The sequence below is a fragment of the Pseudopipra pipra genome, chromosome 19 (assembly GCF_036250125.1).
Source record: "Pseudopipra pipra isolate bDixPip1 chromosome 19, bDixPip1.hap1, whole genome shotgun sequence".
Taxonomy (NCBI): domain Eukaryota; kingdom Metazoa; phylum Chordata; class Aves; order Passeriformes; family Pipridae; genus Pseudopipra; species Pseudopipra pipra.
The window spans coordinates 6,048,413-6,064,092 of NC_087567.1; the positions used below are offsets into that span (position 1 = coordinate 6,048,413).

The 15,680-nt window shown below is 44.7% G+C and overlaps 1 protein-coding gene across 2 annotated transcripts in view; it reads left to right on the forward strand.

The window, feature by feature from the left end:
- Nucleotides 1-135: 135 nt before the first annotated feature.
- Nucleotides 136-15,680, forward strand: part of GRB2 (growth factor receptor bound protein 2) — a 54,478-nt gene continuing 38,933 nt past the window's right edge. The window contains exons 1-2 of one of the 2 annotated variants that reach the window (XM_064675898.1): nucleotides 136-152; nucleotides 9,905-10,124. In XM_064675898.1, coding sequence (XP_064531968.1) covers nucleotides 10,047-10,124 — 78 coding nt within the window. In that variant the 5' untranslated portion in view covers nucleotides 136-152; nucleotides 9,905-10,046. Of the gene's footprint in view, nucleotides 153-5,057; nucleotides 5,214-9,904; nucleotides 10,125-15,680 lie in introns of those variants that run through there. The other variant, XM_064675897.1, reaches the window with a different exon arrangement.

Genomic DNA, 15,680 nt, shown 5'->3' on the forward strand with positions numbered 1-15,680 from the left:
AGTGAGCTTCCGCCTCGGAGCGGCTGGTGCTGCCCGACGGAGCCGGGGGAACTATTTGACCTCCCTGCATGTGCCTTTCAGTCAGCCCTCGTCAGCGTGGCTGCTGCGGGTAGAGCAGACATGAACGTCTCAGTAGGACCACTTTAAATCAGGTATTGTATGCAAAAAACCAAAATCTTTCTTTGCCTCTTTCTTACTTTCTTTCTTTTTTTTGTTAAGCTCTCTGACAACACGTTGAAGTTGCATTTTAATATTTGAGGAGTAGCATTTCTGAATAGTAGTGCAAAGTAATATAATTAAATCAGCCAGAAAATCCTGTATTGTTTAAAACAGGCAGGTGCTGTTTGTCTGATTCCTCCACCCCTTTGCACATTTTTGACAGATGCTAAGAAATTACCATATTTCTAATGTGTGTAATGATAAGAGGAATTAAAAGGGGAAGATTGATACAAAAGCTGAATCTTGAAAATTAAAAGCAGTAGTTGAGTTGACCAACACCTTTACCAAAGCTGAATGAAGGTAGTATTTCATTTTAGCTGAATTATATTACTTCCCAGGTCTTGTGTATTGCTTAATAAATGGGCTGCACATAATTCAATGTCTAATTATAAAAAATAAGTGAGAAGAGATATTCCTCAAAAGAGAGAGATTCTGCCTTTTAGTGACAAACAGCATCTGCTTTGTTTTGCTCCACACTGAAAGGTAATTGAACTGACAATTCCAAGCTGTCCTGGAAATGATGGAATACTGAACTGGGAGTAGGAAGAAAGCAGAAGCCCTTTTGTACTAAAGAAAGGGCAGATGACACACTGTAGTTGGATCTGCTTCTCTTTTACAGATTTCTTTCAGAGCTTAAGCAGCTCTGGATGACCCCAGCCAAGTGATTTTATTGTTTCATTTCTTAATGGCTATTGCAGGTCCCAGGTAGAGCAGCTTTTCCTACACAGTCATTTTTGTAATAATCTTGTCCTTTCTTTGTGTCCATAGAAACACATGTGGCATGGAAGGGAATCTGCTTTTATTACTGAGCTTTAGTGTAAGACTCATGGGTGGGTTTGGTTTGGACCTTTGTTCTGCTGGTTTTCAGGCTAAGTTAAGTTTCTTGTCTCCTGGTCTACAAAAGCCAGAACAGCCCCTGTTTGTCACATGGTGATTAAGCTGCTTCACAAGTGCTCCTGAGATCTGTAACAAGTAAAACTGTGAGGCTGCTTTGGCAGATCAGCTGTTCTGTCTGGGTCACAAGCACCCAACACTTATTTACTGCACTCAGGCAGATTCACAGAGACAGTTGTGATAACAGTTCAGTGGGTGTGAGAAGTCAGGGCAGAGCACTGGGAGGGTTTCAGCTGGCTGATGGTTACAGCAAGGCTCAGAAGTTAAAAACTATTAATTCTCTTCCAATGCTGTGTGATTAGTTATTGTATGGCTCTGGGCAAGCCCTCTATGCCTCTGTTTCCCTGTTTGAAGAATATGGATATTTGTATGTTTTATGTGTATAAATCTGTTATCTGTTACTATACATCTATCCCTTTGATAGTGTCGCCTTTAGTGCTAACACAAAGCTGCAAAACAAAATGAAATAAATAGCCAATATAGAGCAAAGTAGTTACCCAATCCCTTCACAATCCTGCTCTCTCAAGAACAGACACAGAAAACACATTTGGACAGGTTTTTTTTCCTTAGCTTTGCTGTCTGATTCCCTAATTAGTCCTGTCACACAATGTTCCAAATATGGACATGTGGGGAAATCCTATAGATCAGAAACCTAGATCTTGAATTGAGGTTTTAGAGAAACTCCAGTAATACCAGTGAAGCCTTGTAGACTCCCTGAAAAGCTTGCTTGGTGCCCATTTTGATACACAGTGACAAAGGAAGTGAATTTGTTGCCCATTCTGTAAGTGGCACCTGTTTCACATGGCCTGACTTGAGAACATCAGTGTTAGGGTTTTTTCAAGGTATTTAGCATCTTCCTAGAGCAGGTCATATTTGTTGCTCTTTGGTTGCATCAGGCATGTTTGGTGAAGCAACTTCCACTCCAAGACAGACCCAAATATCTAGTAAAAGGAATACTTTTGGATTATATGGATAATGCCCATGATTTGGTTATTACACTGAGGCCAACATGGGTTGATATGAGAAGAAAAAGGCAAGAAGATAATGCTCAGGCAACAAATATCAACAGCCCCATCCCCTCCTTGCTGTGCCTGCATTCCTGGCATTCCCCCGTTTGCCGCACCCACTGTGTTCCCCACATCCAGGCAGAGGTGTAGAGCCAGGCAGTCCCTGCACAGCTGCCAGAACAGCCTGGTGGCAGTAAATCTTCAGCTTGGAGGAAAATTCATCAGGGCCTGTCTACATCTCTCCTACATGATGTAGACAATCTCCCATGGCTGATTGTCTGAATTGTTTTCCATGGAGGAAGCTTTGTGTCCTGGTTCACGTCCAGGCTGTTCAGATACAACTTATACACAACACACACAGTGTTGTGGTATCTGAACTGAAGCAGTAGGATGCAGAATCACAACGGGAAAGTTGGAGCATCTTCAGAGGTGCTGAGCCAGGCAGGGGTTTGCTTTAAAAAAAAGTTACTGCAGTTCTTTGAGAGCAGGAAATGCGTCAGAGGAAGAAAGGTGCACATTAGCCATGTATTTTATTGCAATTATTGTGCCAGATGCTGTTAAAAAAAACCATTGCAACACAAAGTTCCTTAAATTGTCAGCAGTGTATTGTAGTTTGTGGTGATCACAGATCCTCATCTCTGAGAACGGGCTTAGGAACATCGTATTAACATGAATATTCCAAGCAGCACTTTTAAACCTTGAGTGGCTGCTCACCACATTTTAACAAATATCCCTCTGATCTATTTGATAGCAAAACCCATACATTTATTTCCCCAGAGTGCTCTGAGAAGTTTAAAAAGGTATGCAAAAGAAATGTCAGACACCGAGATATTTCTTACTTTCTTAAAATACTCAGAGCTAATCTTGGATTATATTTTATCACCATGAGCTGTCATAGAAAATTCAAGCTATTCTTAGACTACAAAAAAAAACCCCATTTGAAATTGATCCTTTAGCAAAACAATGTCTCTGTTGCCTTTTTCACCCTTGCTCACAGCTATGTCAGGATTTTGGCTTTTGCTGTAGGTAAAGCTGCACAGTAAGTTGTGTGTTTTTTCTAAAGCATTGTTTGCAAGCTGGGAGAACGACCTACATGGTTTGCAAGCAAGTAGATCTCAGCAACTCCTCAGTCAGGAGTATCTTTCTGCAATAATCTGATCTCTGCTATCTCTGAAATTTGTTGCTTGTTTGATTTTCTAGGACTGCCCTTTTACAGTCAGGCAGCTGCAGCCCCATAAAGTAGCTGTCATTCAACTGGCAGCTGTTGGCCATAGCTGGCTTTGCAACTCCAGCTAAAAGTAGCTCCTCTAACTTTTCTGTAAGTTAAATAACGTCTCAGAAGGCTTACTGAGAACTTCTGAATCCCCATTTTGAGGTCATACATGAAACCAGAGATTCTGTAGGGCTGTTCTAGGAACAAGTACCAGGGACTTGAGGGATCTTGGAATCTAGCTCGGATTTCACCAGTCTTTTTGTCACCTTTCTGTATTCTCAGAAAGAATGTCTGAAACATTTGTAACATCCTCAACTCCTAAAGCTCCTTTTCTCCACCCTTTCCAGTTTTTGAATGAAGTATTGGGAGAATTCACACTTCCCCCAATAACCAAATCTGGGAATAAGTTAAATCCCTGTAAGTACAGTGCTATGAGGATGAGAAAATGGTCTTGCTAAGGGTTTAAACCATACATTTAATCCCAGGAATCTTCCTTAAGCTGCTTAAGCATTTAGAATGGGAATGTTAGCGGGCAATGTTTGCAGAACGTTGTTTGTAAGCCAAATTGCATGAGGTTGTGGTATATTTTCTGATCTTACTTTAGTCTTGGTGTGGATGTAACTACCTTTGGTCTCTAGAGCCACAGGACAGCTTTTTTTATTCAGTGGCTTTATCAGGGGATCGAGGCCTGATGTTTACCTGAGACACTGCTTTACTGTATGTTGTAATTAGAGTGTTTTCAAGCCAAAAGAATGTCAGGAGGGTCACCCAGGCAAACCCTGGCATTAGTCACCTGTGCAATGTGAATTTTGCCCTCTGTGCACCTTGTAATTGCAGTGTGTGATCACAGTGTTTATTCCTGCAGCACGGGCACCGTAATCACTGCTCGTGAGGGGTGGCAGGTGTCAAATAATGGCTCTACGGGGTGTGTTGTTTGCTCTGAGCTCGGGGAGCAGCTCCACACCCTTCAGTGCCAGCTGGACAAGCTCGGCTGTATTGCTGGAATGGGAGTTTTCCCTGGTAGTTACAGGAGCTTCTCAATGCTTTGTCCTTGCTGGCTCCGTGGTGTGGTACGTTCCCTGTCTGACAGAAAAGTGGAGACACTGATAAACTGGGCAAATATTTTGCACAAAGCTGGGGTGGTTTCACCTCTGGAAACCTGTGCTCGTGGCCTTCTCCCCGGGGTGTTAACAGAGCCTCGACAGCAGAATCACAGAATCGGTTAGGTTGGAAAAGACCTCTGAGACCACTGAGTCCAACCTGTGACCCACCACCACCTTGTCATACAGACCACGGCACCGAGAGCCACGTCCAGTCTGCATTTAACCATCTCCAGGGACGGAGACTCTACCACCATCCTGGGCAGCGCCTTCCACTGTCTAACCACTCCTTCTGGGAAGAGATTCCTCCTCGAGTCCAACGTAACCCTCCCCAGGCGCAGCTTAAGCCTGTGTCCTTCCGTCCTGCCGCCGGTTGCCCGGGAGGAGAGCCCGGCCCCCGCCTGGCTGCCACCTCTTTTCGGGTCTATTGCACGGCCCGCGCTGCTCAGATCCGCTATAGCTCCTCTCCCCTCCGCGCCGGCTCCTCCAGCACTCCCGTAATTCCCGGTCATTCCCGGTGACTCCCGCGGCTGGGGCGGGGCGGCCCGGGACGCGCACGCGCGGGGCGTGCCCGCACGCGGGGCGGGGGCGCGCAGGCGCCGGCGGCGCGGAGGGCGCTGACAGGGCGGCTCTCGCGAGAGCTGCGGCGGGGCCGGCGGCGCGGCGGGCGGGGGGGCCGGGCCGGGCCGGGCAGGAGCGGCGGCTGAGGCGGCGCTGGAGCGGCGGCCGGGCCGGGCCGCGCGGGGCCGGGCAGGCGGCGGGAACGCCCAGCGCTGCGCGGTGAGTGCGGCGGGCCGGGCGCGCGGCCCTCGGCGCCCGCCGGGCTTGGGTGGGGAGGGGCGGCGGGGGGGGCGCACACGCCGAGCCCCCGGTGCCGCGGCCTGTGCTCCGCGCTGGGAGCCGCCTCAGCGCCGGCCCCGCGACCCTGGGCCTCTGCTACCCCTGGGATGGAATAAGGTCTGGGCTGTGTTGTGTGCTCGGCGGGAGCCCCAGCTCATGTACCGCTCCGTGCTGGGGACCGCCGGGCCGGGGCTCATTTTGGGGCTTTTTCCTCTGCTGTGGAGTGTGCTCTGCTCGTGGTTCTTGGGGCTTATCTTTACTATGCCCTACAGAGCGCTTCCTAACTTTGCGCCGCTCCCAGAGGTTAAAAGGCTGAGCACCATGTAGGCAGCATAACACCCCTACCTTTGTGTCTCTAAACGCCTTTCGGGTCGTGCTTCAGACGCGAGTTTCTGTGATGGAGAAGGACGTGTTTCTCGTAGCCTCTTCCTTCTTTTCTGAGCTTCCTGCCTGACGTTCAGTGTTGGTTTTGTGGGGGTAAGGTTCGACTTGCCAATATAGTTTCAAATGATCTCTGAAGACAGTGATGCAGTCTTGTTAACTCCCACAACATCTGACTCAGACATCTCTTTTATAACCTAAAGAGAAAACTGTTCTGTAGCACAGCTAATAATTGCGAGAGCAATTCATAGATACAGTGCTTAGGGAAGTTAATTCCTTGTTTTAAAACTTAGTAAATGCCTGAGGTCAAGGGACAAAATCTGAAGGATCACAGATGGTTAATCTTCAAACACGGTGTTGTTTGTAATCCATTTCTATGCAAACTTTGGATATTGAGAATTCGTACCAAAAAAAGACCTTTCAGTTATTATCATCTCTTATGTTGATTAAGTCACGCAGTGTTTTGAGTATTTCATAATGCCAGCCAAGCTCATGACATTTAAAGCTACTTTATGCAGTTTAAAATAAGAAAAAAAAATGTGCTAGCAAATAAGTTTTGGCAGAGGTGAAGTTTTTTGTTACCTGATAAAATGTTTTGATCTGGTAAGTATTATCTGTGCTTTGTGCTGTAGCTTAGTTTTGTAAGTGATATCTGGAGTTGTCATGCAGTCCTTAAGGAATTTGAATGGCTTTAAGCTGCTGGATTCTGAGTATCTTTTGTGATCCTGAGTGTTCTGGGGTTTATACGTTGATAATTGAATTTAGGTTTTACCTCATTCCTTTATCATGTTATACTTCCTTATTTGGCTAATTTGAATAAGTGTTCTGCCCATATAATTTTTGCTTTCTATTCTTTTGTCTACAGCCTGACACTTGCATTTCTGCATGTCTTCCAGATGATGTATCCACACATTTTTCTCTCCACCACCCTTAATAATGTTTTGTCCTAGAACAGCTGATGAAGCTTAGGATCTGATTCTTTCCAAAATCTCCCACTAATTGTATCTTCTTTATTCACTCGCTTTGGCTTTTCTAAACTATCTGTTCTATTCCTGCCTGTATCACTTTCCAGAAGAGCAGTAAAACAGTGGAAAGAGAACAATGAGAAAGCTCTGTCATTTAAAAACCATGCTGTTTGTAAGAGCAGTGTAAAAAGCCCACCTTTGCCTGTGTGGCTTTTGAAATATCTGTTAAAAAGCAAGTGAGAATTGTTTCCTGTTGGCCACAACAGGGAGTTGTGTATTTATAATTACTTATATTCCATCCTGAGCTGCAGCACTACTGCTGCTGAGCATTTACTGTTGGCTGCATCTGCTGCCTTTCCATCCTTTCCCCCCCACTTTTTTTTTTTTTTTTTTTTTAAGAGCAAAGGAAGTATCTTGCTCTGAGCCACAGTAAGGTGAGAGATATTGATATTCTGAGAAATCTTAGTCATTCCTCTAGCAAGATCACCTGGTAATTTTTGTAACATGTAATCATTGTATTCATATATTGCCTGTTATTCATTCATACCAGTCTTATTCCATTTGCAGTCTGCTGGGGCTCACTACAGTAACATGTCCTGCTGCCCTGCTCTCTGCATGAGGCATGTACAGCTGTGCTCTCAGTGGGCACAGACCTACCCCAGTAAGCTCATTTTTCCCCTCGTGCAGTTGATTCGTTAATATTTTAATAATTACATGCTTGACTGTGTGTGAGAACTTATTTAATAAGGCTGTGAACAGCAAATGCTTTCTAAGTGACTTTAAGGGAATTACGTTCTGAGTTTACCTTTCCTGACATTTGCTGTGTCTTGGTTTAATATTTCCAAAGCTTTTCCCTGTTTTACATGTAAGTTTGTTGCCTAAACTTCAGCTAGGCTTTTGCCTGAAGTCAGGATGGTTAGTTTTGTTCTAGGCTGCAGCTGCTGTTAACATTGTTACCTGAAAACATCACTGCTTTATATGCTGACAGTATGTATGGTGGTGGTAGTAATCCCAATGCATGTGTAAAGAAAATTGCATGATGAATCTCTTTCATCTTGAATTGTGCTGGAAAATTTCCCGATATTGTGCTGCTGCTCAGCTCAGGGAAATGCCAGTGTAGTTCTTGGAAATGCTGCATCAGTTTCTCTAAGGCAGTTGTGTGTTAACCCCTTCAGTTAAAAATAATTCTTCACTGGTAGTGCAGTACTGGGTAGCAATACTTGTGTACCCCAAAGAAAGGAACATTTACCAGCTGAAGTTTCTTTCTTTAGATGTGCCTGAGCCTTTTAATTTGTGCAACTTGCTGTTACGTTCTTAGGTTTGGAACCCCAGGTTTTCAAGCTGAAAGGTGTTTGTGTGCCCATATAATCACACACATCTTCACATGTGGTGCAGTGCTGTTAGAAACACCCACAGGTTGCTGCCACTGGTATTTGTCACTTAAGGAGGAATAGAAATAGATGCTGTTCACCATAACAGGTATAGGACAGTGTAAGTGCAAGCACTGAGCAAACATTTGCATTTTCCATTGCTTCCTACATGGTCACTCGTGTTGCTCCTTAGTGTTGCAATAATGGCAGAAAATTATCAATACCATCAGTTAAAAAACCCCAAGAGGCCAGGTTGGAAAGATGAGGTGGTGAACACAACACAATAGAGGCGGCAAAGGGAAAATACTTCTGGTGAAGGAAAGTTATTGTTGCTGTTTGTGGGAGTGTGCTGGTGTGGTGTGGAAGGCTCACTTCAGAAAGGTGCTTCTTCATCACCTTTAAAGTCTTTTAGAATTACCAGTGCAGTTCGGGTGATACGCTGGATGACTTTAAATATGTGTGCTGGTGGAAGCTTGGATACAGTGTATTTATTTCCACCAGTCAGGGTAGCACAGGCAGCTTGGGGATCTTCCTGGCTCCTGACAGCCTTGTCAGTCTTGCTGATGTTTTGGTATCGCTGTGTGGGAGGACCAGAGAAATCCCAGAGCTCTGTCCACCTGGGGACTCATGCTAAGCTGGTCTTTTTTTTTTTTTGATCAAGGTAAATCCTGTACCTACCTCTTCTCATTCTGCCAGATTCCTGTGATAGAATCTCAGTTCTGGTGTTTGCCTTGAGCTTCGTTATTCTTTACAGGGAGCTCAAGGTTGGGCAAACATGGGACTCGTGGAATATAAGTGTATTAATTGCTGAGCTGCATTTATGTAAGGCATGTTTTTCTCTGAAATGAGAAATTACTGTTGCCATCTGCTGCCTTTGCATGCAGCAGGGCTCTTTCTGGGCTGCAACCACAGAGCCCGAATTAGCAGGTGCGTGGGTTCACCAGTGTTTGTCAGATCTCTCCTGTCTTGAATTGTCATTGACAAGTACCAGCTCTCTGCTTGTTCTTCAGGAGGATATTCATGGTTTTTAACTTGTATACTGTATTTTTTTTCGGATTGTTTACCCTCTCTGCTATGAAGTGTAGCTGGAGTTAGATTAAATCCTTCCTATTATAACCTGAGATCAAGATTTAAGCCTTTTCAGTGTGTATATATGCTTTGCCCGGTTTGATGTAATTTCTTCTCTGGGCCCATGAGAGATACACAAACCTTCTGTCCCTCACACTGTGCTTATGAATATTTTTTAATGTGTTCTGCTGCTCAAAACCCTGGAATTTCAGGGTGGTTGCTTTTATGTTCGAGTGAGCCCAAACTTTTGTCTCTGTATAATGTTATTTGAGGACACTTTTTGATAGGCATTTCAATTCCAAGAACCCGGCAGCACTCTCTGCTTTGTCTAACTCGCTGTCGTTAAATCTGCCCGAGCCGTATGAATGGAAGAAATCCATGGATCCCAAGCCATGGGTGCAGGCTGCGTCTCCACATGTGTTGGGAGCGCAGCGCATCCCCTCGCCCATCGCCGCCCACCTCCCCCGCGGGCCGTGCCCCCGTTACATCGCCGTGATCCCCGATGCGAGGAGCGGGAGGATTCCGTGAGAGGCGGGAGCGGGGCGGACCCGCCCGGCGCGGCTCCCCCGCGGGCAGCGGAGCTCTCTGAGCCCCGGGCGCGGGCCGGCGGTGGCTCCCGGCGGTGTCTCCCGGCGGGTCGGTGCCGGGCCCGCCCCCGGGGCCGGCGGGTTGGTCACTGGCCGCGGGACGCGTCACTCGGGGCGGGCCCGGCCCGGGCGAGCGGCAGCGGGAGGAAGCGGCGGCGGCCGCGCCGGGCGGAGGGAGCGGCGCTGGGCGCGGCCCCGGCCATCGATCCGTGCCACTTCCCCTAATGGCCCGTCTCTTCCTCCTCCTCCCCCTCCCCTAGGGCGGATCGTCCCCCGGCCTCCCTGTATGTGAGAGACGGGGCCGGCGCCTCGCACGGAGCCGGGAGCCGCCGCGGGAGCAGCGGAGGCTTCGGGGAGCGCTTCCTGCCCACCGCCCGCACCGCCGGGCGCGGCAGCCCCAGCATGGAAGCCATCGCCAAGTACGACTTCAAAGCCACGGCGGATGACGAGCTGAGCTTCAAGCGGGGAGATGTCCTTAAGGTAGGTGGAGGGTGAGGGCTCGGGAGGTTCCTCTTTACCCCTGGGCTGTTCGGCTGCTCTCTGAGTCTCTTCCTGTCCGTCAGACCTGACGCTCTTGTGGGTCCCCGGGGAGCGCCATCTCCTTTTAATAGGGAGCCTCAAGATCTCCGAAATCTCAGTCACACCTCTCTAAGAGCAGGAGAAGCCGTTTCATTTCGGTGTTAAGCATGCATCCCGGTCTCTAAGGACTCTCCTCTGAGACTGGAATATTTGAAAACTTAGTCATAAACACAATACCGAGCAGAAGATCATCTCTACACTGAATTCCCCTTATGAGAGGAAGCCCCATAAAATAATCAAGATCAATTTGGTATTCCTCTTCCTTGCCTCCTGCCAAGGATCCCAATATCAAAGAACAGTGATTGGATTATTTCTCAGCAGATAATCTTTTAGCATCAGGCTGTCAAATATTGAAGCTGAGTTTTATCTTCAGTCCTGATGAACTCAAGTGATAAACTTGTGGCTGAATATTTAATGGATCTGTGCAGATGTAAGTGAATGTTGGAGTGCATTAGAGGAATTTTGGTCTATAGTTCTTTCAGTATATCAAAGACTTTTAGGACTTCATCTTGGCTATATTGCTGGAATTTGAAAAATATTTGAATTTCTAAAACTTTAATAAAACTGGACACACAGAACAAGCCTAAAATTTTATTTTGGAGGGGGAGTAAAATGCAAAAATCCATAGTGATTTGGCCTCAGTGAAGCAGAGCTCAGGGCTTTGTTGCTTCCAAGGAATAAGACCGTATTGGAGAATGTTTTAATGGAGCTCATTCAGAGTCACTATTCTCTGTAAACATTTAAGGTGGTCTTTACCTTCTTAGTGTGATGTCTTTAATATTAAAGTATTTTTAAGCCGCTTTTTTCTAAAATGCTTTGAGTCAAAGCAGTTCTGAGAGGTGCCTTTCTGCAGATGTAACTGTGTGTATGCTGACAAATCAAGTCCTGCAGACCTCAGTGGGATTACTCATCTGCTCAACATTTTTGCTAAGGAAGGGCTTAATTTTTAACTACTATTTTAAGATAAGTTGGAAAAAATAACCTCTGTGTATAAACTTAATATATGTCTTTGGTAGCTGATATTTCAATAACATAACTGTGGCTTTGTTTAAAGCATGTGACCATCAACAGATAAAGGCTGCAAAAATATATCCTGCTTTGAGACTGTTAACTTATAAAATAATTGCATCTATATGCATCCCTGGCCCATAATTGGCCTAAAAGCTCCTGTTAGACCTGTACACCTCACTGCCAGAGTGTGTGTAAATTATCAGAATATTTCCTTTGGTTGTTTTAAACATTTGAGACTGTCAGAATTTTATAAGCCTTCTGTGATAACCTTGCATTTATTTTTTTTTAACCTGAGCTGTATTCTTCTATTTTGGGTTACTACTAATTGCCCTCAACTTTTACAGTGTATTTGAAGTAGAGCACAGCTAAAATCAGCTTGTAGAAAATGCTGAACAGGAAGGAAGAATTAGGTATAATAAAGTTTATTTTAAAGTGTATTCTCAGCTCTTTTAGTCTAGTTTGGTGTGGAAGTTTGCTGAAGTACCTGAAAAAATGTCTTCTAAAATTTGCATTTGTTTAGAAATATGTTCTTATCTAAGAATTAAAGGAAATATAACTTTTTTTAGACTTTTTAAAGTTCAGTCTGTGATAAAAGTCTTGCATCTCTGCACATTGGCTGATAGTAAGATGTTCTGGACTCCTATCCACTTGATGTTCTCCCATAGGTACAAATTTTGTCACACAAATAGACACAAGGTGGTATGTATGCTGTTACACTGCATTTATAACTGTATTTTTCCTGAAATACAGAGGGATTTTCCTACTTTATCCAATACCTAGGCCAAACACATCTTCACAACATCGATGAACCATTCTTTATTCTGTAATTTCCTTTCCTTTCAGCTCATATTCTGAAAACATATACAAATTTTACATGTTTATTTCTTGTATGCATAAACTGAGTCATAGAAATGGTAAATTCCTCAAGATTATCTGTAAAGTCAGTGGAAACTTCAGGAGTTTCAGGAATCCTTCAGCACACAGTTGAGCTGAGTTCTGTGCAGCATGGTCAGAGTCACTGTGTAAAGCTGGCAAATTTCAAACAAATAAGCCCAAACGAGTTAGAATTGTTACAGTTCACTTTAGTGGCACTTTGTCATTTTGAAAAGTCTGTTTCACTTCAAATGGGTTTGAGGTTGTGGAAATTTTATTTTCATCAGACATTCCAGATCTATTTGTTGGAGCTCTGCTCCCGACTGAGAAATCTCAGGGTATCCCAGTCATGTGCCCCCTGTGATCTCTCTCATTAACCAGGTCAGTCCTCCTGTCCCTGAATGAATTGGGAAGAGAAATAAAGTTGTAGCATATTAAATGCACCTGCCCCCTTTGCTCTTGAGGTGTCCCTTGGTGTGCAGTGACGACTTTAACTGTGGGATACCTGTTGTGATGCACCCCCAGACAACCACCTCGGTCTGATGGGATATTTGAGGATGGCAAAAGGTTGGTTTGTAGCCTTGGCCACACTAAGGAAAGAACAAAATCTGGAACAGTGTGATTGCCACTCCTTGGCAGTTCCCGTTGTCTCTGTGGGGAGCAGAGGCAGAGGTGCCCAGTCTCCTGCTCTGACCTCAGCAGATAACTTGCCTATGATGTCATGTGCCATTACTGCTGCCTACCCACAGATTTGGGACCTGAGTGAATAGCACTTGAACTGTAGCCATTAAGCTGGTTGTTAGTAATCTTGTGGCTGGTTTCCAAAAGTGAATGAAGATAGTTGACCTTTGCCTTGCAATTGTAAAACAGCTGAGTGAAGAGGAAAAGTGCTTGGCCTCTTTTTTTTTTTTTCTGTGGGCACTGTGTGGTAAAAGCTGCTCCTGTGATTTCTGTAGCCTGGCAGCACAGTGGGTCCTTCACCCTTCTGTCTCGTGGCTCTGTAGCAGTGTGTGGTACTGCCATTCAGGTGCTGCTCACTGACAGCTTTCTCTAAACCTTAAAGACTCTAAATACTACTACTTGCTGAACCTTTTCCACAGGGGGGTGAGATTGCTGCTTCCTTCTGTGTCTTCTGAGTACAGCAGAGTGTTGCAGCCCTCCAGCTCTGCTCATTTCCTGTGCTGGAGGTTGCTTCACATGAACTTGATGACTGGCACCCTATGGGAGGTTGTGGGGTGTGAAGGTGGCCTGTCCTGTTTATTTAAAAAACTAAAATAAGGAAACTGAGGGATTTCTACTTAAAATTTAGATTTTTGAAGAGTTGATGGTTGCCCTGAAGCTTTTTCACTTCTGCTGTATCTATCGAAGTTGGGAGTAATTAACTTCAGTCTCCATGTTTGTTATCCAGGTTTTATGTTCCCCAAAACTATTGGCCTTTGTACTATGTGGCAAGTATTCAGATATGAGGTATGCTGGTGGTTTGGCAGAACCCAGAGGGGGAAAAGGGAAGAAAAATCACTGTTGTCATCTCATTGCCATTTCTTTACTCCTCTTAAAACTAATCAGAGGTGTGCAGTTAATGTCATGGTGCTGTGAAAACCATTTCTGTATGGTTAATGCAGAATTAAATGTATTAATTAATATCTCAAATACTGGAATAGTTTTGTTTTGTTTTTAAAACTATAAACCACTGCTCCATTTCCTCTTTCTCCTTCTGTCATGGGGTTGGGGCATAGCTGGAAAGTGATCTCCTCAAGAACTGAATAAGTTCCTGTTCCCAGTAGCTGCCAGCATAATTAATTCAGCTTAGAGATTGTTTTTATGAGTAAAATTACTCAGGTGGTGCTTTAAGTAGAAGGCCATCATCTTGAATTCTGAGGTTTTCACTTTTGTGTGACACACAAACCAGCTTCCTTATGTGCTAAAAGAAAGATTTCCTTGGGATTTTGATCACTTGGCAACTTTGTTCAGCAAAGTCAAGATTATTTTTCCTACTCTGACCATACACTTGAACAGTCACCACAGGCTCTGTCCACATGGGTGTTTGTCACCACACTTATTTTCTTTGTCAGCCTTTAAGAGGATTGAGTGTTTGCAAACAGTTGGTGCTGAGATGGCATTTTCAGTTCCTGCATGAAAACCTTTTCTGTGTGTCAGGGTAGAATGGAACAGTTTCAAATAGAGGGAGGAGTAGGATAAATGAGGGGAGCAGTGTGTCCCTTCTGCTCTTTCTCATCCCTTGTCTGTGACCTCACCCACATTGGCTGTTATGTTCTGTCTGTGCTAGAGAACAGCAATTCATGGCTTGCTGAAGAGTAGTGTGAAGATTTTTCCCGTTTTGGGTGAAATTGTCTTCACTCTTTCTCTCCCTTCCTTACACACTCCTCTGTCATTCCCCATTTTTTTAAGGAGATGGACTCAGTGTGGTCATGTTGATTTTAATACGTGAGAAGCAGTTTTCTGAATTAATGATTCAGACAAATTGCAAGCACTGTGAGCTCTACAGTGAAATAGGTCAAATATTAGAACAGGTTGCCCAGAAAAGTTGTGGAATCCCCATCCTTGGAGATACCCAGGCAGATCCCTGAGCACTTTGATCTAATTAGACTTGCTTTTAGCAGGAGGGTGGATTGGGTGACTTCCAGAGGCCCTTCCAACCTCGATTATTCTGACTTAGCTGTGAGCGGCAGCTCTGCTGTATGTGATGCTTGATTTGTAAAGGTGCTCTTAGGTCATGTTCCCTGGCTGCCTGCCTTGAATTGAGGTGATATTTGTCATCAATATGTGATCAATATTGCAGTCTAAGAAGGCAAAATTGTCAGAACATTACAAAGAATCATAAAACCAAGTACAGTTATCTTTAAGGTAGCTGATTTGGCGTGCTGGCAGTTGAAGATCTGCCTTACAAAGAAATGCTGCTGTAAGAGGTTGCATTCTTCTGGTCTGCCCAGCTATTCAGTGCCTCTGTTTTAGTGCAAACTTCTCAAATATTTTTCCTCATATATGAGAGTAATCTCAAGATGGTTTGTGTTCCATTAGCCAACTTCTTTAGGCATCAGGGTGACGGGTGTGGGGAGGAACTACTGAACCTCCGCAAGGTGTGTGTGCCTAAAAAGGAAAACACTCATGTTCTGTATTTATGAGAGAGCTTGGACTTGCTTAGAGCAAGGTTGTGATGTTAGAGGTGTGCAGAAAACATAAATATGGAGTATTTCACACAGAAGGTGTAAAGTGGTCTTTGCAAGCAGGGAGTAAACACACTCCTCCTTAAAAACAGCATCTTCGTTTTCATTTAGAAACTTTACATGATGATTATTTGAACATGTCACTGAAAACAGAGAAAGATGACCACTGACAAGCTGTACTACGTGAGGCTGCTGGAGTTCTGAATGTCAACCAAAAGCTGATTGAAGCTGGTGGTCAGCTCAGCTGGTTTTGTTCTATTGCCTTAACACGTGTCGTGTTCTCTGATAACCAGCAAGACGGTGCTAATTTGAAACTCTGCTGCCTTTTGCCAGTTTAATGCAAGTGCTGTTACAGCCTCTCTGCGAGGTCCAGCTTGTGATATGCTTG